Source organism: Eriocheir sinensis, chromosome 66 (assembly GCF_024679095.1).
Source record: "Eriocheir sinensis breed Jianghai 21 chromosome 66, ASM2467909v1, whole genome shotgun sequence".
In the NCBI taxonomy this organism is placed as follows: Eukaryota; Metazoa; Arthropoda; class Malacostraca; order Decapoda; family Varunidae; genus Eriocheir; species Eriocheir sinensis.
In genome coordinates this window covers 6,146,881-6,168,635 of record NC_066574.1, presented here as the reverse complement: position 1 = coordinate 6,168,635, position 21,755 = coordinate 6,146,881, and the positions used below count along the sequence as shown (strand labels likewise).

At 43.5% G+C, this 21,755-nt stretch overlaps 2 protein-coding genes and 1 long non-coding RNA gene across 13 annotated transcripts in view; 1 reads left to right on the top strand and 2 right to left on the bottom strand.

Moving 5' to 3' along the window:
- LOC126987765 (hepatitis A virus cellular receptor 1-like) overlaps nt 1–17,643 on the bottom strand; it is a 55,696-nt gene extending 38,053 nt beyond the window's left edge. Inside the window, exon 1 of the mRNA XM_050845070.1 lies at nt 17,498–17,643. The gene's annotated coding sequence lies outside the window, so the exon portion shown is untranslated. The remainder of the gene's footprint in view (nt 1–17,497) is intronic.
- Nucleotides 2,105–5,111, bottom strand: LOC126987764 (titin homolog). Of its 11 annotated transcripts, none has more exons than XM_050845061.1 (2): nt 2,554–5,111; nt 2,105–2,436 (listed from the first exon to the last, which is right to left on the bottom strand). In XM_050845061.1, the coding sequence occupies exons 1-2, from the start codon at nt 5,065–5,067 to the stop codon at nt 2,140–2,142; spliced, it is 2,811 nt and encodes a 936-aa protein (XP_050701018.1). In that variant the 5' UTR covers nt 5,068–5,111; the 3' UTR covers nt 2,105–2,139. The 11 variants fall into 11 exon arrangements, with proteins under 11 accessions (XP_050701018.1, XP_050701016.1, XP_050701017.1 ...); XM_050845059.1 differs by having other exon boundaries at nt 2,105–2,553; nt 2,671–5,111; XM_050845060.1 differs by having other exon boundaries at nt 2,105–2,670; nt 2,788–5,111.
- Nucleotides 7,124–12,929, top strand: LOC126987766 (uncharacterized). The gene is made up of 3 exons (XR_007741146.1): nt 7,124–7,523; nt 9,783–9,958; nt 12,637–12,929. It is a non-coding gene; the product is annotated as an uncharacterized LOC126987766 (long non-coding RNA).
- Nucleotides 17,644–21,755: the final 4,112 nt, after the last annotated feature.

Here is a 21,755-nt window from a genome sequence, read left to right as displayed (position 1 = left end):
TTCGTTCGTTCGTGTGTGTGTGTGTGTGTGTGTGTGTGTGTGTGTGTGTGTGTGTTTGTTTGTTGGTGGTAATGACAAAATAGCGAACAGATAAGCTTTACAGGGAAGGAGACGTGTGTGTGTATGTGTGTGTGTGTGTGTGTGTGTGTGTGTGTGTGTGTGTGTGTGTGTGGTTGAGATCTATTTTCGTCTTTTATTGCATTAGCTTTGTCCCAGTTTGGCCGACAGCATTGTGGGTCGAGGATGCCGAGCCGAGAACTTGACAATAATTTAAGGTCGGTTTCATTGTTGCTGTTGTTGTTTTTATTGTTGTTGTTGGTGGTTGTGGTTGCGGTGGAGGTACTGTTCTTGTTGATGTTATTTATTGTTATTGTTTTTGTTGATGTGTTGTTGTTGTTGGTCGTTATTTTGTTGCTGTTTTGTGTTGCTATCGGTGTTCCAATTAGGACTGCCACAAACCTGCCTTTCCCTCCTCCTCTTACTCAATAATAATAATAATAATAATAATAATAATGTTGCAGCCAGTATTTCCAAACAGAACCCAATGAAGCGTAATGGGAAACTATATTAATAAGGAAATTTGTTGCTATGTGACTGTGTGTGTGTGTGTGTGTGTGTGTGTGTGTGTGCGTGCATGCTTGAGTCCAGGGAATCAGCCACGCGTGAGAGCCAGACAAGCGACACACACACACACACACACAACTTCTCTACCTCAACAACACCGACCAGACAGAGCCGAATTTCCCACCTGTTACACCCATCAATAATAATAATAACAATAATAATAACAATATCTGGCAATCCTACATTCATACCTACTCCGAAATATTTCCAAAGTGTATGTCGTGGGGTAGGCCTATATGAGCCATCTTGTACGCAGCCTTCCAAACAGTACACTAAAATATAAAATAAAACCTGAGGATAGAAAATTAGGTATTGTCAAAATAAAAAATGTATATACGATCTAATTTTTTGCGTTGATTTTATTTATGCTTCAGTTAAATTTTGCTGAGTATTCATTTTTTTAACACAAACTCCAATTGGATGACTGCACACGAATATTATTTTTCCACGGTGATCGAGTTGTCGGGTAAAAATATGTCTCAATTTTTACGTATTCTGTCGAAATCCAGCTTGGGCCCCAGTGAATTATTTATTAGGTATTATTCCTCTCTCTCTCTCTCTCTCTCTCTCTACTTATTTTATCTCCTACTTTTCTCTTTGCTTTCCTCTCTCAGTTCTCATCAACACTGGTCTTCCCTTTTTTTCTCTCCATTCCCTCTCTACTTATCTTCTCTCCCTCCCTTTCTCTTGCCCTCTTTTCTTTCCTCACTCCGTTGTCATCTACACTGTTCTTCCCTCCTTCTCTTGCTCTCCCTACTGCTCTATTTACCTCCTTTCCCTCCCTTTATTCCTTTTTATCTCCCTTGTCATCTATACTCGGCACCTCCCTATTCCTTTCCTTATTTCCTTCCCTCCAGAAACTATGACCTAACTTAATTGAGAGAGGAGTAAGAATATATAGTTACTTAGTATTTCAATTATACTACTACTACTACTACTACTACTACTACTACTACTATTTTTATCATTATCATCTTTAACCTCAACCTTTTCTGTGTACTTGCAGCTGAAGGAGGTCTTGTCAACGATCGTGCTGACGTCATTCGTAACCCGCCCGATGCCCGTCTACACAACAAACATGTCCCACGTCACCGTCACCTCCGTCACACCCGTCACCTTCACCGTCACCACCTTCAAGACCCCCCATGCCTCCGTCGTGGTCCTGTCCACTACCAAGGTAAGGGTATGTCTGTCACCTGTTATTATGATCACCTGTCCCTTTGTGTTGTGAGGTAATTGAATGCATGTGAAAGGGATATTTGTAAGTTTTTTTTATTTGTTTATTTATTTTGATTTCATTTTGACATCTATTTAATTATCTATCTATATATCTATCGCTCATCTAGGGTATGTCTGTCACCTGTTATTATGATCACCTGTGTTGTGAGGCAATTGAATGCAGGTGAAAGGGATAATTGCAACTGGCAGTCATATTTTGTGTGCCAATACAGTTAAGTTAGATTTAGTTTGGTGAGGTTCAATGAAATAGATAAGAGAAACAGCAACCTGGTATCACTACTCTGTTGTAATTGCTTTCTTTACAACAGGAGCAATTCTTTCAACTACTCCTTCCTCCCTCTCTGGAATGGAAACTACGCTTTCGCTGACAGAGGGGGCACCCTTCTCAACAACTCTTTCTTCTGTTACGGAAGGAGTAATCTTTTCTACAACCGTCTGATTTGTCACAACGGGAACCTTTTCCTCTGTTTCAACAACAGGGCCTTCTTCGTTCCCTTTAGAAACAGTGACAATCTCTTCTGTCGCTGGAGGAGTAATCTTTTCTACAACCGTCTGATTTGTCACAACGGGAACCTTTTCCTCTGTTACAACAACAGGGCCTTCTTCGTTCCCTTTAGAAACAGTGACAATCTCTTCTGTCGCTGGAGGATGAATCTTTTCAACAACCGTCTGATTTGTCACAACGGGAACCTTTTCCTCTGTTTCAACAACAGGGCCTTCTTCGTTCCCTTTAGGAACAGTGACAATCTCTTCTGTCGCTGGAGGATGAATCTTTTCAACAACTGTTTGATTTGTCACAACGGGAACCTTTTCCTCTGTTTCAACAACAGGGACTTCTTCTTTCTCGTTAGAAACAGTGACAGTCTCTTCTGTCGCTGGAGGATGAATCTTTTCTACAACCGTCTGATTTGTCACAACGGGAACCTTTTCCTCTGTTATAACAACAGGGACTTCTTCTTTCTCGTTAGAAACAGTGACAATCTCTTCTGTCACCGGAGGGGCAGACTGTTCAGTAACCCTTTCTTGTGGGGCATTCTGCTCAATAACCCTTTCTTGTGGGGCATTCTGCTCAATAACCCTTTCTTGTGGTACATTCTGCTCAATAACCCTTTCTTGTGGTACATTCTGCTCAATAACCCTTTCTTGTGGTACATTCTGCTCAATAACCCTTTCTTGTGTCACAACAGGAACTTTTTCTTCTGTCGGCGATGGGGCAACTGTTTCAACAACCTCCTGCTGAGGGACTGCCGGTACTTCTCCTTCTGTCACCGAGGGGATAATCTTTTCAACAACCTTCTTCTCTTCTGCCACAACAGGGACTTCTTCTTGCTCCTTAGAGGCACTTACGATCTCCTCTGTCACCGAAGGGGCAGCCTGCTCAACAACCTTCTCTTTTGTCTCAACGGGGACTTTCCCTTCCGTCACCGTAGGATGAATCTTTTCAATAACCTTCTTCTCTTCTGCCACAACAGGGACTTCTTCTTGCTCCTTAGAGACGCTTACGATCTCCTCTGTCACCGAAGGGGCAGCCTGCTCAACAACCTTCTCTTTTGTCTCAACGGGGACTTCCCCTTCCGTCACCGTAGGATGAATCTTTTCGGCAACCATCGCCGGCGTCACAGCAGGGACTATCTTTTCAACGACGTTACCTTCTTGAATGACAGGGGCAGCACTTGGTTCTTTTACGACGCATAGGCTACGCGTAGCATTTGTTTCTTCAGCCTTTTCTTTTTCTTCCTTAATCTTGTTTTTCACGTCATCAACTTGGTGTTTCAAGTCTTCAATTGTTTCATTAAGATGTTTTTCGTTACGAACCTCATTGATGTCGCTATCACACACATTCTTTTCGACTTCTTTTTGAATTACAGTTTCTTTCTCGACATCTTTTCCATCATCCTTTTCTGTAACGTTCTTCCTTTCCACAGATGTCACCTTGGTGCTTTCCTGTGGAGAAAGCTGTTCCTTCTCTTTAACTAACACTTCATTCGTTATATTGCCGGGCAGAACCTCCTTTATTTCCTCTGTTAGTTCTACTTTCTCAAGTCCATCATCCTTTTCTGTAACATTCTTCCTTTCCACAGATGTCACAATAGTGCTTTCCTGTGGAGAAAGCTGTTCTTTCTTCTCTTTAACTAACACTTCATTCGTTATATTGCCGGGCAGAATTTCCTTTATTTCCTCTGATCGTTCTACTTTCTGAAGTCCATCATCCTTTTCTGTAACATTCTTCCTTTCCACAGATGTCACAATAGTGCTGTCCTGTGGAGAAAGCTGTTCTTCTTTCTCTTTAACTAACACTTCATTCGTTATATTGCCGGGCAGAATTTTCTTTATTTCCTCTGTTAGTTCTACTTTCTCAAGTCCATCATCCTTCTCTGTAACATTTTTCCTTTCCACAGATGTCACCTTGGTGCTTTCCTGTGGAGAAAGCTGTTCTTCTTTCTCTTTAACTAACACTTCATGCGTTATATTGCCGGCCAGAATTTCCTTTATTTCCTCTGTTAGTTCTGCTTTCTGAAGTCCGTCGCTCTTTCCTGAGGCGCCAAGTTTTAACTCGGTTTTGTTTTCACCTTTGTCGTCCGCCCCTACTTTTGGACCGATAAGATTTGCGTCTTCATTGTCCCGCGGCTTTTCCTCAGTCGTATTGGTGGGAGGTTGTACTATCAATTCCTTCTTCATAACAACTTCCTCCTTTACTTCATTGCCCTCTTCGTCCAATACCTTTTTAACGTCCACTGTTCGTGCTATGGTCCCATTATCTGGAGTCTGTCCCGTCATGGTTTCACTTTCGGTCACAGATTTTTCACCACTTTGTTTACCGTCCTCATCTATATCGACCGTGGTTTCCGAAGTCTTTGTTACAGTTCCGTTGGGTGCTACGTCAGACTCCGTCGTCTTCTCAACAACTGTCTTTTTTCCGGTTTCATGTCCCATTTCATCGGTGTTATCTAAGACCTTCCTTTCTATGGTCTTAATTGTGTCGTTCGGAGGGATTCCCAGTCTTGCCAATATCAGATCAATCACATGCGGTGAATCATGGAGTCCCGCCGCGTAAAGTTTTCGGTACTCCCTGAAGGCGGCCTGCACCAGGGCGGCACAGCGGGTCTCCTTCTCCGGGAGCCCCCGGAGCCCCGCGTCCCCGGTACTGTCGGCGAGGGGGCCCAGCCCCAGCACGATGATCGTCCAGAACACAAGAAGATTCATAATTGTTGAGTGAACGTTTATGAAATTAAGAACACTTGCGGTTGTGTGGCAGAAAACCGCTCTGGGATTGAAAACAGAATGGCCTCCGGAACACAGACCGGGCATGGAAAATAATCCTCTCGGGTCTTCCTCCGTTACAGGAACACACACACGACGGCGAGGAATTGGGATGTAAAGTCTGGTGTGTGTGTGTGTGTGTGTGTGTGTGTGTGTGTGTGTGTGTGTGTTAGGGAGGATGCGAGGCTCAGGGGTCCGTAACAAGGATGTTTAACGTCACATCACTTGGAACTCCTCCGTTTCCCCTTCCTTCCCGCTCATCATTCCCCCCCCCCCCTTCATCTCTCTCTCTCTCTCTCTCTCTCTCTCTCTCTCTCTCTCTCTCTCTCTCTCTCTCTCTCTCTCTCCATTTCGTTCACCAAATGTCCCCAGCACCAAGAGGATCGTCCCAACAGCAAAGAGCTTCATTGCTGTAATCTGAGGTTTGAAAGTTTTTGAAATCCTCATCAGTTTTTTTGTTTATTATTTCAGGTTATGTTCGATTGAGTTTGATTGGATTGATTAAGTTCAAATGTTTACGATAAATATGTGTGATACGCCTCAGTGACTGATATCGTCACTGAGGGCGGAGTAACCTCAACATTCCCCGAAAAACTACACAAACAATGCCCTTTACTCACACCCAAGGGCGCGGCGTGTTGAATTATTGCCTCATCTCGACCAATGGGATCGGAGCATAGCCGCTGTACACTATTAGGGCTCGTTCACACTACAAGCAGGGCAGGGCAGACGGTTAGTAGGGGCTATTTATTTCATTATTTTTTCTCCTTTTCTCATTTATTTATTTTGGTTCTCTCTCTCTCTCTCTCTCTCTCTCTCTCTTTTGCTTTTCCTGTTTTCTTTCCTTTCTCTTACCCTGTTTCCTCTTCTTCCACAGTTTCCTTTAAATTTCCTACGTTTTCCTTCCTGATTCAATTCTCTCATTTTGTTTCCCTTGTATTTGCTACCTGCAAGACTGTGTTAATTAATCAAGTCCACCTGTTCCTTTCCTCCCTTTGTGGGGGTGGGGGGAGGGGGGCCGATAGGAGGGGTTATCGCTTTCCTCTTTCCTGAGTTGTTTTCTTCTTCCTCCTCGTTTCTCCGCCTCTTTTTAATGTCTGTGCTTTTTCTTTCTCACAATCTCCGAAATTGCTTCTGTTGCAGTCTCTCTCTCTCTCTCTCTCTCTCTCTTGTAACCAGTGCAACCCGTGAGCGAAAATCTTCATCACGGCAACAGTATAAAAAAATATCCGTGCAGTAAAACCCTCCAAGGAAAGTCTGTTATACCTTTTTGTTATTAGAAACGCCGCCTCCGAGGGAAACTAATCGAATGTTTCCAAATACGTCATGGCTATAAAAATGCGGATTCCAAATCGTTTATACTCGATGACACGACGCGAACGAGATATATTGACGCTGAACTGAGTGTAAACAAATATATTCAGACTGAACCAGAGTCTCTTTCACCGGCGTCATTCTACGAGGATGGAATAAGCTCCCACCTCGAGGGATTCAGTGCAAAACGACTGATTCATTTAAAATAAACTCGATCTCCCCGCCGCAATATTCGCCAGGGCAGAGATGCAACGTTTCAGCGGCCATGTCAAGTCGGTGCGGTTAGACAGACCACGTAGTCGGGACCATGGAGTATGTCTGGTCTGAACGTCCGTGTATATCTATGTAAGTATTAATATGTGTAAATCTTTGTAAGTACTAACCCCCCCCCCTCCTTTAACCCTATCCGATCTGAGGGGGTACATATCTGCCCTCCCCTTAGGCGCTTCGATCAGAACGATACACGTTTTTTTTTTTTAACTTTCCACTAGCTTCTTTCCACTCATTATTCATTATTGTTTTACACTATTGATTCGGTACCAGTACTAAGTGTTCATGAACGTTATCGTTGTTCAGATAAATGAGTACGATGCTAGGTGTTCCGAGCGCGAAAATTTGAAAACGTCGGAGCGGATAGGGTTAAACGTTGACCACCACCACTACCACCACTACCACTACCACCACCACCACAAACACGTCCTCTTCGTGTTCCAAGGTGGTGGACACAAGCGTGACGGTCCAGTCCCCTTCCTTAGTGACCACCACCAACACCCCTTTAAACCTTGACCACCACCACCACCACCACCAAAAACACGTCCCCTTCGTGTTCCAAGGTGGTGAACACGAGCGTGACAGTGCAGTCCCCGTCCTTCGTGACCACCACCCACCTGCTCACCAACACGGAGGTCCTGGTGCACACGATCACCAGCACCACCGTCCTCACCACCCTCACCACGCACCTCATCACTCTGCCCCTCACGCACCACCTCACGGCTCGCCAGACGGTCACCACGCCGACGCTGCTCACCTTCACGGAGTCGCTCACCAGGATCGTCACCACCTCGCAGACGGCTCTTGTTACTAAGGTGAGTTCACGGCACCGAACACCTGTCACCTCACCTGTTAATTAATTAGGGCCACCTGTTTGTGTCGTTCTACCGCCCTCCATGTGCCTCCCTTCTTTGTCTGTTTTGTTCTTTGTTTTAATTTGACGTGTTTTTTTTATTTTTCTTCTTCCGGGACCAGTTTCTATTTTGGGGGATTTGCTTTGAAATTTGATGCCTCCGCTACTGTTTTCCTGTGTAGCCTTTGTCTTTGGTAAGGGGAATAATGGGGGGGGGGGGAGGTCCTATTGTTTGTATTTTTCTTACAATTCCTCTCTCTATAGCTATTACCTTTTTCAAAACACCTAATTATCTCGCCTTCTCTTTCTATTGTTTTGTACTTATTTTTGTGTTTTCTCTTCTTTTGTTCCTATGTCTTTTTTTCTGTTTTTTTTAATATTTTTCCTTGTGCTTTGATTTTCCACTCTTATTTTTTTTCGCCTCTTTCTTCTGTGGTTTTCTGCTTCGCTTTGTGTTCATAGTTTTTCTTCCCATTGTTTCTTCTCTTTTTCGTACAGTTCCTCGTTTCTATTTTTTGAACTTTTACTTTCAACTTTTATTTCTTCCACTTCCCTCTTCTATTGTTCGGCACCTCTCTGTTCTTATTTTATTCCTATTGTATCTTTTCTTTTTTATATTTTTCCTTGTTTCTATATATATCTTTTATCTTCCGCTATTAATTCGCTCGCCTCTCCTGTTGTTCTCCTGCACCTCGCCTCTTATTTCCTACACTTTTTATTTCTTTCATAGTCTCCCCCGTGTCTATATTCAGCTCCATTTTCACCTGTCAACTGTCAACTCTCTATTAGATTCACCTGTATACCTCGCTTAATTGTTGTCTTTTATTTCCCTCAGTTTTTTTTTCTTTCACCTCCCCAGTTTATATTTTTGACTAAATTGATGTAGTCTCTCCCTTCTGCACACACTCCCTCTCTCTCCCTCTCCCCTTCTCGTCCCTTCCATTCTGATGTTTCGCACTGACTCACTTTTCCCTTCTCTACTTTTTTATTTCCTTGCTGCTATTCACGGCTTCACTGGTAGTTGTATCTTTTCGTACGTTTATCATATTTCCACCAGCTCCACTTTCTTCAACCGGCCTCTTGCAGACTCCTTACGTTCTTATGCTCTTGTGTTCTTATGTTTTTCTTTTATTTTTGCTTGCTACTCTACTCTTCACGGCTGCACTGGTAGTTATATCTTTTCGTACGTTTATAAAATTTCCACCAGCTCCATTTTCTTCATATTTTTCTTTTATTTTTGCTTGTTTCTCTTCTCGTCTCCTTCACTCCCTCTTCCACTCCTAGCAATAATAATTTTCAACTCTCCTCTCGTCCCCTTTTCCCTCACTATATATTTTTGGTTTTGATTTCCTCGCTTTTCCCTTTCATTGTTTTCCTTTTATCCTATGTTATGTTCGTCTGCCTCCTCCTTCCCTTCGCTTTACCTTTCCATTGTCCTTTCTCTTCTACCCTATTCATCAACCTCGCTCCTATCTCTCGCTTTTCCTTCCACTGTTCTTTCTGTAATACCCCCCTCATCGACCTCCTTCCATATTCCACTAGTTTCGTTGCCCTTCACTGTCCTTTCTTTCCTATGCAACCCATCGCCCTCCCTCCCTTTCTCACTCCTGTTTTCGTTTCCTTTCACAGTTCATTTCTATCCTACGCCACTCGTATACCTCGCTCCCTATTCCACTCCTTCATCGTTTCCTTTCACTCTTTCTATCCTACGCTACTCATCGACCAGTCACTATTTTCCAGCCCTTTCCAGACCTTCCCTTTCCTCAACTCTATATATATACACGTGACTCGTCTGCTATGGTGGAATGTTTTGCTGACCATCCTTCAATGTGACACAGCGGAACAGGCCAATGAAATCCTTCCGTTAACTCTAAGACTCGGCTTCCTCTTTCACACTTCCTCCGGCTTACAGTCACGTTAATGCTATTTCTGTTCATCAGCGCCTGTGTTTTTGTTTTGTTTTTAGTCTCTCTCTCTCTCTCTCTCTCTCTCTCTCTCTCTCTCTCTCTCTCTCTCTCTCTCTCTCTCTTATCTTTTATCCTTTTCCCTCTCTTTCCTTTCCATCCTTTTCCTTCCTTTTCTGTTCCTTTCTTCTCTTTCCTTGTCTTCTTGTCCTGTCTTGTCTTCTCTTTTATCATCTCATCTCTTTTTCTCTTCTCTCCTCTCCACCCAACCCCCCGCCGCCCTTCCTTCCGCTCCGACTCCACTGATGCCGGCCCAGCACGCGCGCCTTCGAGTGGCTGACGTCAAGCTGGTAACCGAGACGGAGCGACTCACCCAGAGCTTCACGGCCACCAGCACCTACTATGTGCAGGCCATCAGGGCGGCCTGCTGACGCACGGCGAACTGGGGCGGCGGGCAATTGGCGGCCTGGGAGGTATTCAGGCCAATGCTCAGGTAAGTTTGTTGGATGGAGGTGATCGTGGTGTGGGTGGTGGTAGCAGTAGTAGTAGTAGTAGTAGTCGTAGTGATGGTGATAGTATGAATGATAGTGTATGTTATTTAGGGGTATTGGATGTTATTGGTTATGGTGATGATTCTTTTTGTTGTTTTTACTGTGATGTGGAACGTGGCGGTGATGATGGTTGCAGGGATTGTTTTCCGATGCTGTGGTGACGGTGGTGGTGGTGGTGGTGTCAAATAGTGTTGGTACCTATAATAGTTGTGGCGAAGGTGGTGGTGGTGTTGGTGGTGGTGGTGGAGGTAGTAATGGTAGTATTAGTGAAGGCGGTGATGGTCAAGATGTTTGTAATGGCGTTTTTTCTTCTTTTCTTAAAATTAAAAGAAACTTCAATAAATGGCCACCAAGACTATGTTTCTGCCTCAGCGAATGTTCACATGGAGGAAGTGGGGGTCGAGTTGCTTCAAGTGAGTCAGTCATGTTGCACCGAGCCACTGAAGGTATAAGTTTATGCCATTTTCGTCCTGCAACGTTGGTGAAGAAAATTTGGTTCCGTCTGTTTATTTGTTTACATATAAGCTTTGTGCCATTTATTTTTCGAGACGTGCCGCCGATCAGAAACAATTTGGATTTGTCCACATTCGTAAAGCCATTAGGAATTTTGAAAGATTCGATCAGTTTCCCACGAAGGCGACGTTTCTGAAGAGAGGACACGTTGAGATGAAAGACTTTCATCGAAAGGTTTCTTGCACAAGGAAGAGATCTTTGTTGCCCTACGTTGAACACCTAATTTAGTAATGTCCTGCGCATGGTGGAAAGATCAAACCTGTAAGGTCTGACTAAACTATTGTATAGTGATAGTATTACATTTTTATACTTGCATGAGAAATTTTGATAAAGTCCAAAATTATATTCGGTTTATTCCCTGCATCAGTGCACTACTGTGAGAATGAGGTTTGACGTGATATTGATAATCAGGTTCTTGACACACTGAACGCTATGGAGTTTCACTACATAATATTTCATAATCAAACCTATTTTTGTATCAATTTAAACAACCTGGTACTTATCTAAGACAAAGGGCAACTCCTATCTAACAGAACAAGCTAAAATTGTACATAAATCTTCTTTTCTTTGTCTTGATCTGAGATGACCGAGTTCCCAATCTTCGTGCCGTCAGGAACGGGAGGGAGGAACAGGAGGAGCATCAAGGGGGAGTAAAAATATCGTCCTCGTGCCTCCTCCCGCCTACAGTGGTGCTAACGACCTCTCATTAGCGCGTGCCGTGGAGACCCCCCCCCCCCCCCCTTTGAGTGCCCACACCCGGGACACTATACACTACTGTTAATGAGCGACTCTGTACTTGATCTGTGGTGGCCCCGTCTCGGGATACTGTTGTGAGCTAATGAGTTGTTTGTTCCCTAAGCCGTTTCCTAGCGAGCAAAGTTGCGAGGTGAAGGAAGGAGAAGAGGGGACGAGGAGTTCATTCAACTTAAACACAGACGAAAGCAAGTAGATGTGGGGCCAATTAAGTTTATTTTTGCTCTTATACAGTTGTTTAAATTTTAACTACCTACAATCTTTATTAATTAGAGATCAAGTGCTCCTCACCTGTGTAGGCAAATTAGGAAACAGTACCTATTATTAGCTATGTTTTATGAGGAAATGTTACTTCGAACTCAAATCTCATTACACTATTATTCTGTTCCTCATTGCATAACTCAGTACACCCAGAACTGTAATCGTATTAAGTAGGCGCCATGACGGGCCCCTCAAGCAAGCCTACCGGCGCAATAGGCGTACACGTAAAAAAAAAAATAATAAATAAATAAATAAATAAAATCCCCCATTTACCAACAAACTTAATCTCACGTACCCATGTGTGTGTGGGGGGGGGAGGGGAGGGGGGAGGGGGGGAGTGCAGACCAGTTGGAGACCCCCTGCTAATAGGCCTAAATATTATTCCAGCTTAATCATCTCTCATTACTGCTATTGCTATTAGTTATGTATACAATATCAGTTCCGGCAAAAATAGTGGAAATTCATTACTAAATAAATAAACGAGTTCTCTTTCCATGTGGAGGTTGAACGTGAATATCGTATTTTTCGTGCAGCAATGAAATTAACTTCAGCAAATGGGAGGGTTAATTATTAAGCTTGAAATCAAATATGCTGCCAGACACGACATTGCTTCCTGTTATTAACCTTTCACAAATATACACTTTTAGCTCTATTGATATTGCACAACATTAATTTGAAAGCTGTGTAACTGATCCTCACCATGTCTAATACTTATTGATATTACAGCAACCATGGTAGATAAATGGACACACACACACACACACACACACACACACACACACACACACACACACACACACACACGAACATAAGAACGCAAGGAGTCTACACTAGCCCCCCACCCCCTCTCAGACACACACACACACACACACACACACACACACACACAACCAAACCTTCCACACCTACGCAAACCTATGCACACACACACACACATCACCACCAAACCTTCCACACCCACACAACCCTACACACACACACACACACACACACACGCACCTGGCTCCCCTCCCTCCTCCCCACACACACCATACACGCCTACACAAGCACATATAAGCGATAATCAAGCAACTTCTGCCCTTCCCGCCCACAGGAGAGCACGGCCAAGTGGTCTTCCCGGCTCAAGAGGCTCTGGGCACACCTGTTTTACCCACGTGTGATGATCAGGCTCGCGAACTCCCTCACTGCCTTCCTCCGCCGCACCCTGAACCCCACCCTCGTTGCGTACCTCCACATACACTTCTTTGACATTTAGAAAAAGATCCTATTCATATATACATTACGCGCATCTATGATAAAAAGACAAAACTCAGTGTGCTAATACTTAACTCTGTCTTCCGATTTTAGCTTAGTGTTGTAATATTTGTTGAATAAATAATGGGAAGATAAGTAGCCTAGCGTTTCTTTCTCAAGCACTGTATTTGTTAAGTCATTCGCCCTAAATGAAAGGTGTTACTTATGCAAAAGTATATTATGGCAGATGAGAGAAGGAAAGAACGTGTGTATCGGCACTACCAAAATAATTGAAAAAAAAATTGCTTCTTTGTTAACTTGGTGATTGCGTGTGTGTGTGTGTGACGCAGAGTAAAAATCTTGCACTTGTCACCAGGAGTGTGGGTGGGTGTTTGTGACGCAGGGTAAAAGCCTTGCACTTGCCACCTTGTGTGTGTGTGTGTGTGTGTGTGTTTGTGTGTGTGTGTGCGTGTGACGCACGGTAAAAACCTTGCACTTGTCACCTTGTGTGTATGTGTGTGTGTGTGTGTGTGTGTGTGTATGTGTGTGTGTGTGTGTGTGACGCACGGTAAAAACCTTGCACTTGTCACCTTGTGTGTATGTGTGTGTGTGTGACGCCAAGGTGCAGAGAAAAGCCTTGTACTGTCACTCACACTGCCGGTGGGGGCGGTGAGGAGAAAACGACATTAGGCAAACTAGGTGCAGAGGGACTGATATTCTCTCTCTCTCTCTCTCTCTCTCTCTCTCTCTCTCTCTCTCTCAACTCATGTATACTAACACTAGGTAAACACTCACCCACACACTCCGTAATGCAGTAGTTAGCGTGATTTACTTTCAACTGAGAGGCCCCAGGTTCGATTCCCGGGCGGAGCGGAGACGGATGGGCAGCCCCCTTTAATCCGTGCCCACTATCCATTTTTTTTTTTTTTTTTTTTTTTTACAGTAGAGGCATCAGTTCAAGGGCTAAACAGTAAACCCTGGGTGAGACGTTTCAGCCATACCCAGAGATCCACCTTTTGAGTCTGTTGCTTGGTCAGTCCATGGTAACTTACACACACACACACACACACACACACACATTTCCAACGTACACTGATATAGTAAATGTGGATGGAGTATCAAATAACAAAAGAGCAGATGCAATTTTTTTCTTTTCAAGTATTCCAGAGCTGCCATTGCACACACACATAGGAGATTAAGTTTTGGGACTACACACACTACAGAGGAAGTTATTAGGTTATATGCATCACCTTTTCTTATCTATATAATGCAGCACCAAATCTCAAGTTGTTGTCGGGAGCAGATAGATCAATACCTGGCTTACATGTTTAAGGATGTCATCATTTGTGTGTAAAATGGTTCGGGGATTCTTATTCAGCTGGAATCCTTTTGTAAGGCGTTATATTACTTTTCTGGTGTATTATTGCTTTCAGTTGCCTGCAGCTGGTGTAGAAGGGGCTGCAAAATCCAATAATGTAAAAAAATCGCATATTTTCTCCAAGTTATTTACCACCGCGACATGTCGGAAGTTGATATTAAACATCCCCGAAAAATAAAATATATATGTTGTACACCATTTCCAAGTGGTGCTTTTGGTGCGATTGGTGTGGCCTGTTATATCATCCCTCCTGACTGAGCCTGCAAGATTATGAAATTTAGTCAGTTAATATCATGACTTCAAATATTCCCCTGACACACTTCAGACATATTATTTAATCAGTATGGAATCCCAGACCTGTTATGGCTAACCAATTACGTTTTGCCATGGGTTAAATTTCTGATATGTAACTATGATTATGAGTTTGAAGTTTGTAGGTGTGCAAGCGTGTGTGGGTGTGTGGGTGGGTGAGTGTGTGGGTGTGGGTGGATGTTCTTAGCTCATTGTTCTTATCCATTTGTATTTTTACAGAATTGAGCAAGGCTTGTACTGTTTCCTTTTGTTAACAATTTTGTCGTACATTTCATCATATTGTACATGTGAATATTTTTTTTGTTAGTGTGTGTGAGCGTCAGTGTGTGCCACAGTGCCACAGTGAGCACCACAAAAGTCTCGCCCGCTCATTTCACTTCAGCAGCCTCCAATAATCTGCGTCCCCTGCCCACCCAGTGTCTGTCAGGGGTGGTGTCCTGCCTCCTGGGTGAATGTGGGTGGGAGGTTCAAGCCGCAGCCAAAGAGCGCCAATCTCATTCAGGGAGGGTATACCTACTGGCTGGTGATCGCAAGTCTATCGCATGATCAGACCATGGTGAATTACTATTACCCCCACCCACACCCACATCCATCCACTCATAAGTCAAGACAGGATGAACATACTGATTGAAAACCCTTCACTTCAGGCAGTACGGTAAAGACTCAGTATGTTGCCTTGCTTTCCAGAAAAACTCCAGTCCAATCTTATGTTTTTTTATTTACAGATCTAGTGAGGGCTTTGTTTTTGCCAGCTGTATTAAGCTTACATATTCATTAACTAAAGCTATCTCTTTCATGACGTTTTCCATTTGGGCATAATTGTTGAACAACCTCGGGACACGGGGCCAGTGTGACATCCAGGTTACCACATTCTACCTTTCCCAGGTTTCCAGCAGTCCGAAAGGGAGGATGAAAAGCTGAGTGGCACCGACTGCCCAGGTTGGCATTTGAAACCTTGCCCTGTGAATTAGTAGGTAGGCTGCTAACTGCATACGCCTCTGTGGTGCAGTGCTTGGCGTCCCTGTCTACAAATCTGTGGCCTGAGTAGTTCTAATCCCAGCCTAGGTAGTCAGCATGCAGCCCACCCAGCTGTTTATCCTATCAATAAATAGGTATCTCAGAACACCTGGGGAAAGTAAGCTGTGTTGACCTGGATGTTTCACCGGCCCTGTGTCGGGTTAAGGGTTCTTCACCACAGGCTCAAAGGCCCAATGAGACAGAGATGAGCACCACCGTCAAGTATAGCTATAACATTTGCTCCCAATTTTGCCTTACCATTACATGCCAACCCCTGCACCACCATCTAAATCTAAATGCAATGGCGAACATATGAATTATCTTCAGCTTGTATGATTTAATTTACAGGATCTGAATGTAACTCATTTATACTAAAGTAATCAGCGAAGTTCTTTTCTAGGCTTTTATGAAATGAAAAACCTCCCTATGCCTGCTTGCTACCCTCAGGCTTATTTCTCCAGCCAGATGTAAGGCTACTTTTAAGCAATTTTTGCCCATTTGATATCTGCAGTTCTTCCATGAATGCAATAATAAATCAGCTTCTGTTCTCAAAGTCTGCATTTGTAAGTGCAAAGATTCTGTAACCAGTTGCCCACCAAGGCTGTTGCTTGAGCAAGTCAATGGCTCCTCCAATGAAGTACATAGGATGGGAAGGCTGCCTGCATGGAGACTTACCCAGAGAAACCCCAGGGTTTGGGTGTCATAGTGTGGGGAAGGTGAGGTGTCCCATGGAGTAGGTCTATGCCCCTACAGACTAATTGATTGATTTAGTTATTTTATTAGTGTTTTATTTGTGTTTTATTTTGAGCCATAATAAGTTCTAAAAAGTGAAACTTAAAATGCTGATGGATCATCTTTTCAAGAGAACAGCTTTCCCATTTATATGTATGCCACAAAATTTACTAATGATGAACCTTTACAGAATCTCAATGATGGTATGCTGACTTGCATGAGGGATATCAGCGGTGAACTTGAGGAACCCACACACACCTTAGAGGCTGCACAACCCATAACTGAGACCAGTACCCATTCACTGCTGGCTGAGCAGAGGGCAAGGATTAGAGAACCTAGGGTGGAGACTGATGACCCATCAGTCTCCAACCCGCCTGGGAATCTGACCCAGGCCCTCTCAGTTGTGATGCTAGCCACAGCACTACTGCGCTCCATGTCTATGGGGGTGATGGTTGACTTATTTACCATAGCAGGAGCTGTGAGGGCAAGCAAGGCCTTCTCTCAGAATGCCTTGGCTTGAATGTAGAAAGCACTTATCAGAACACAAATGTATGGCCAATTCCCTCCCATAAATGGATTGACCAAGAACTTGCACTTCTGAGATCACACACATACTCAAAATTAATAAATAACAAATGCATAATACAGTAATAATTGTTGTCTTGCTTTGTTTCATGTTTAAATAAGGGAACTTGTTATACCAGCGTCTCAACCATTTCAGGCAGGCAGACGGGGCAGTCCAGCACCCCTGACCCTGGCCACCATCTAGCATATTTTTCAACCCCCAATAACTCAAAAACTATGTGATTGCGACGCATTTCGTGTCCCCCACCGAAAACCCCCATGGGCCCCCTAGACTGTTTTGGTCGAGGGGGGGAAAACGGCCAAACACAAGAATTATACCCAAGCAATTTCCAAGCACCTCCTACCATTGATTTCAGCACCCCGGGTTAATTAAGAAACACTGTGTTGTTGGGTAAGTCACATACAGCAATAAACTCGGCACGTACCTCCTGAATAAAGATCAGAAAATTAAGAGAATTACATCAATGCATAAACACAATTAAATAATAAATTCAGAGAGAGAGAGAGAGAGAGAGAGAGAGAGAGAAACACACACACACACACACACACACACACACACACACACACACACACACACACACACACGACAAAGAACAGAGACACAGAAAGCGACAGACAGAACATAAAAACAGAAAAACACATAGAGATACAGATAAAGACGAGCAAAACAAACAAAAACACACATTCAAACACTTACACAATGGCGTCTAGCAGTACTCGTGTTCCTCCTCCTCTCCCCTAAGACATCCCATCACTCCTCGCCTCCTGCAGCAGTATTTGAGGCTCCCAGCACATCGCCATTGCACAAAACACGGTTCAAAACACACGAACGCCTCGAAGCAACCAACCGCCATAAACACTGACACCAACGTTGCCAGATTGTCGTACTCTGGCCTCTTATATTTACCCGACCCCAAAACTGTCTCCTGGGCCCCAATACCTAGATTCCTTCACATTTATAGTTAAAATAGTTAATTCTTGATATTTCTTGGGAATAGTTAGTCGTCAAAAACCGGTAAATACGCGGCTCTGAGTACGACAATCTGGCAACGGTGCCTGACACACCGTTGCCAGATTATCGTACTCAGAGTCTCATATATACCGGTTTCTGTGCCATAGAAATTGCCAGAAAGCACCAATAATTAACCATTTTAACGATAACTATATATTAAGGCAGTAATTGGGGTCGAGGAGGCAGTTTTGGGGTCGGAAATTGGGAAACATAAGCAGCTGAGTACGGCAATCTGGCAATTTTAATATACATAAGGGGGCAACCCGCATGTTCTCATTGATATTGTGATTAGAATTATCAGAATGTGAACAAACAGTGAAGAAATTAAGTATATTACGTCTATTATGTCTGGTGTACGATAATGACACGGAGCAGGAAAATGCGAAAAATAAAAGAAAATAAAGTTTGATATAACAAAATGGGTTGTACAAAAATACTCTATCAATCAAAAGAATTATTTATATGACAACAGTCCCCACCCCGAAGTTTTAGAAGAGGATAGGACGTCACAACAAGAAGACTAGCTAGCTGCGCCCCGCTTCATGTATATTTCTTTAACTATTTGAAATTAAGATAAGAGTATTTTTCCTGCTGTGAATGATTGTTTAGTGTTTTTAAAGTGGCATGATAGCTTTAAAAGGGATAATACAAGCATAACGACGCCAGAACAACAATGAACACCCTCGGTCATATTTCAAGGGGAGGAAGAGGAAGGCTACCCCGCCACCTCTTCATTTCTCCACCCGTCTACAGGTAACATAAGAGTATTTTCCCTGTTGTGAATGATTGTATGGTGTTTTTAGAGTGGCAGGACACATTTGGTCGGGGTAATGCATGTATACAGCTGGTTGGGTAATACTTTATAAGAAGTCCGCCTCACCCTCGCCACTCCAGCCCCCCTACCCCCCAAGACAAGCCTGGGGAGCTGTGGGGAACAAGGGGCTTGGGGGGGGAAGCCAAAATCACTGAAAAATGGGCTTCCAAAATTTCCCTTGAAAAATCCCTAAATGAAGGAAAATTCCCTAATCTCGAAAGTAAGGAAAGTACCAACTTTATAACCTAACAGCCCCCCTCGCCCCCCTGCTAACCAAGGGGGGATGCGCCCCCTCTGGACCCCCCCACATGTATGATGCACCGGAAAATCGTTTTTTGTTTTTATTTGGTGGGGAGCATATTTAAACTACTCCAACCAAACTTTACGACCTGCTAACGAGGGGGTTTCGCCCCCCTCGCCCCCCCTCCTAACCAAGGGGGGCGGCGCCCCCCCTGGACCCCCCCATGTAGGGAATTTTCCTTAATTTAGGGATCATTCAAGGGAATTTTTGGAAGCAGGGGGGGGGGCCAGGGGGGCGCAGCCCCCCTTGGTCAGGAGGGGGGGCGTAAGGTTCGGTTGGAGTAGTTTAAATATGCTCCCCACCGAAAAAAAAAAACGATTTTCCGGCTCATCATAAATGTGGGGGGGGTCCCCCCTTGGTTAGCAGGGGGGCGAGGGGGGCTGTTAGGTTATAAAGTTGGGACTTTCCTTACTTTCGAGACTAGGGAATTTTCCTTCATTTAGGGATTTTTGTAGGGAAATTTTGGAAGCCCATTTTTCAGTGATTTTGGCTTCCCCCCAAACCCCGGCTCCCCACAGCTCCCCAGGCTTGTCTTGCGGGGTAGGGGGGGCTGGAGTGGCGAGGGGGGAGGCGGACTTCTTATAAAGTATTACCGTTGGTTGGAAGGCGGGTAAGGGGCTCACCTTCCTATCATCAACAAACGTACTTTACTGTCCTGCTGAGGCTTTTTGACAGGTTGAATGATCTTATTATTCTTGATTAACAATACTAAGTGGTGCTGGTGCCAGTAAACCTCTGTGGGTATGATATGCTAATGCTGTGAACTAGGTCAGGGAAGCACCCCACATTTCATGGCTATTTTCACATTTGTTTTGATTTCTACACTCTTTCCAATGGATTCATGGGAGGTTTGGTGGTTAGCAGAAAATATATATGACAATAGAAGAGCATGTAGTTAAGTAGAAAGCGAGATATCAACTTGTTAATAATGTCGTCTTCTCCTTCACAGCAACAAAGTTTTGTGCAACTTACAGCAGCTTTTACTTTTAGCAGGAGCTCCCTCTGATACACTTCATCGTTGTCTGGCTTACCCAATAATAATAATGGTAATACCTAGAAATGGATGAAGAGGCAAGGGAGCTGATGCCCACAAAGGGATGCCTCTTCTCAGACGGCATTTAACATGACAGTCATAGATATTTTTGAAGACATTAGTATTGTCACTGCTGATAACCTCTTCCTACAGTTTGATCTAACTCTCGAGGACAACGTGTTCCTCTGATGGGTGCAGTGCCTTGGTCTGTAAACTTTCAGGCTGTAGCCTCTGGTCTGCAGATGTGCATCTGGGGGCAAGTCTAAAGCAGTCCTCATCCGTATCTACCCAATAAATCCTTTGAGGATTTTAAAAGCCTTATTCATGTCCCCCTGCTGCTCCTCTTCATGGTAATAAGGTTCAATCTGTAGAACCTGTCCTCATAAGGCAGGTGAGCAAAAGTGGGCACCAGTGTGTTGGCCCTCCTCTGTACCCTCTCCAGTTTGTCAATGTCTCGCCTGGTGTATGGTGACTAAACCTGGATGGTAAACTCCTTGCGGTTGTGTACCAAGGACTTGTTTACAGTTGAGGCACACTTTATTACATGTAGCACATGGTGTAGTGCCAGGGACTCTCTGTAGAGCACTTGAATGTTTGCCATCCTCATCTTTCCAGCCCAAAGTGGAGTAAGAATAACTGAGTCCTGAATAGTGTCCTGGGATCAAATATTTGCCTGCAGATGAGCTTGCCAAATTTGTTCAGCCCATGCTCCTGTTGTTAGTGGAAGCCTGTCCACACCACGGTCAGGTTTGAATTGCTTAAACAGATTCAACCTTAGTGCTTTGGCTTATGAGATATCCACTCTTTTGTGGGGACTGAAGAGAGCACACAAAAATGTCACATCTTGTAGCAACCTCTGTTGATGGCTCATCGCTAAGATCCAAGTTGATGACGGTGGAAACCACATCAGGGTTTGAAATATTGATGGTTTTGGTGGATTTAGATTTCCCCTTCCCTCTGATGGCCCCTGTTGTATCACACCCAGCCAGTGCATGCCAGATGATGGGGGCAGCTGCCTTTCTAGGTCCCAGAGCATCATAGATTGGCTGCAACAAGACTGTGACAACACTCACCAGTAACCATGATTGATGCAGAATTTCTGGAAAGTTGTAGCACTCTATGAAGAGCCAACAGAAGAACATTAGTGTCCTGTGTGTAGATGTGGACAGTGTCACTGTAAGCTGTAGTATCCACAGCATGCAGGATCATGAGTGTATCAGCTTCTAATGAGTGCTCATAGTGGTAGCAGCCATTATTAGCCATCACTCTATTGTGTGTGACAAAAATGATGTTCCATGTACTGTTGTCAGTCAGTTGCTGAGCCAGGTAGAGTGTGAGAGTCTTCTGTAAACTTACGTGCAAGGAACATGGCCTTATCCCTGATCTTGGTTAATCTTCAACTCTGAAGGATCTTATTTCCTCCAGTTTGCCTTTCTGTCCCCACTCATCAGCACTGCAGGAGGGGAAAGTACTAAGGGAAGCTCAGGTGAAAAATGTACTATCATAATATATATATATATATATATATATATATATATATATATATATATATATATATATATATATATATATATATATATATATATATATAATGAAATTAATAATAATGATTATAACAAAATAATAAAAAGAACAGCAGTAATAAAAACAATAATAATAATAACATTGATGATAATGATGATGGTGATGATGATAATAATAATAATAATAATAATAATAATAATAATAATAATAATAATAATAATAATAATAATGATGATGATGATAATAGTGTAGTAATACAGTACCTAATGAT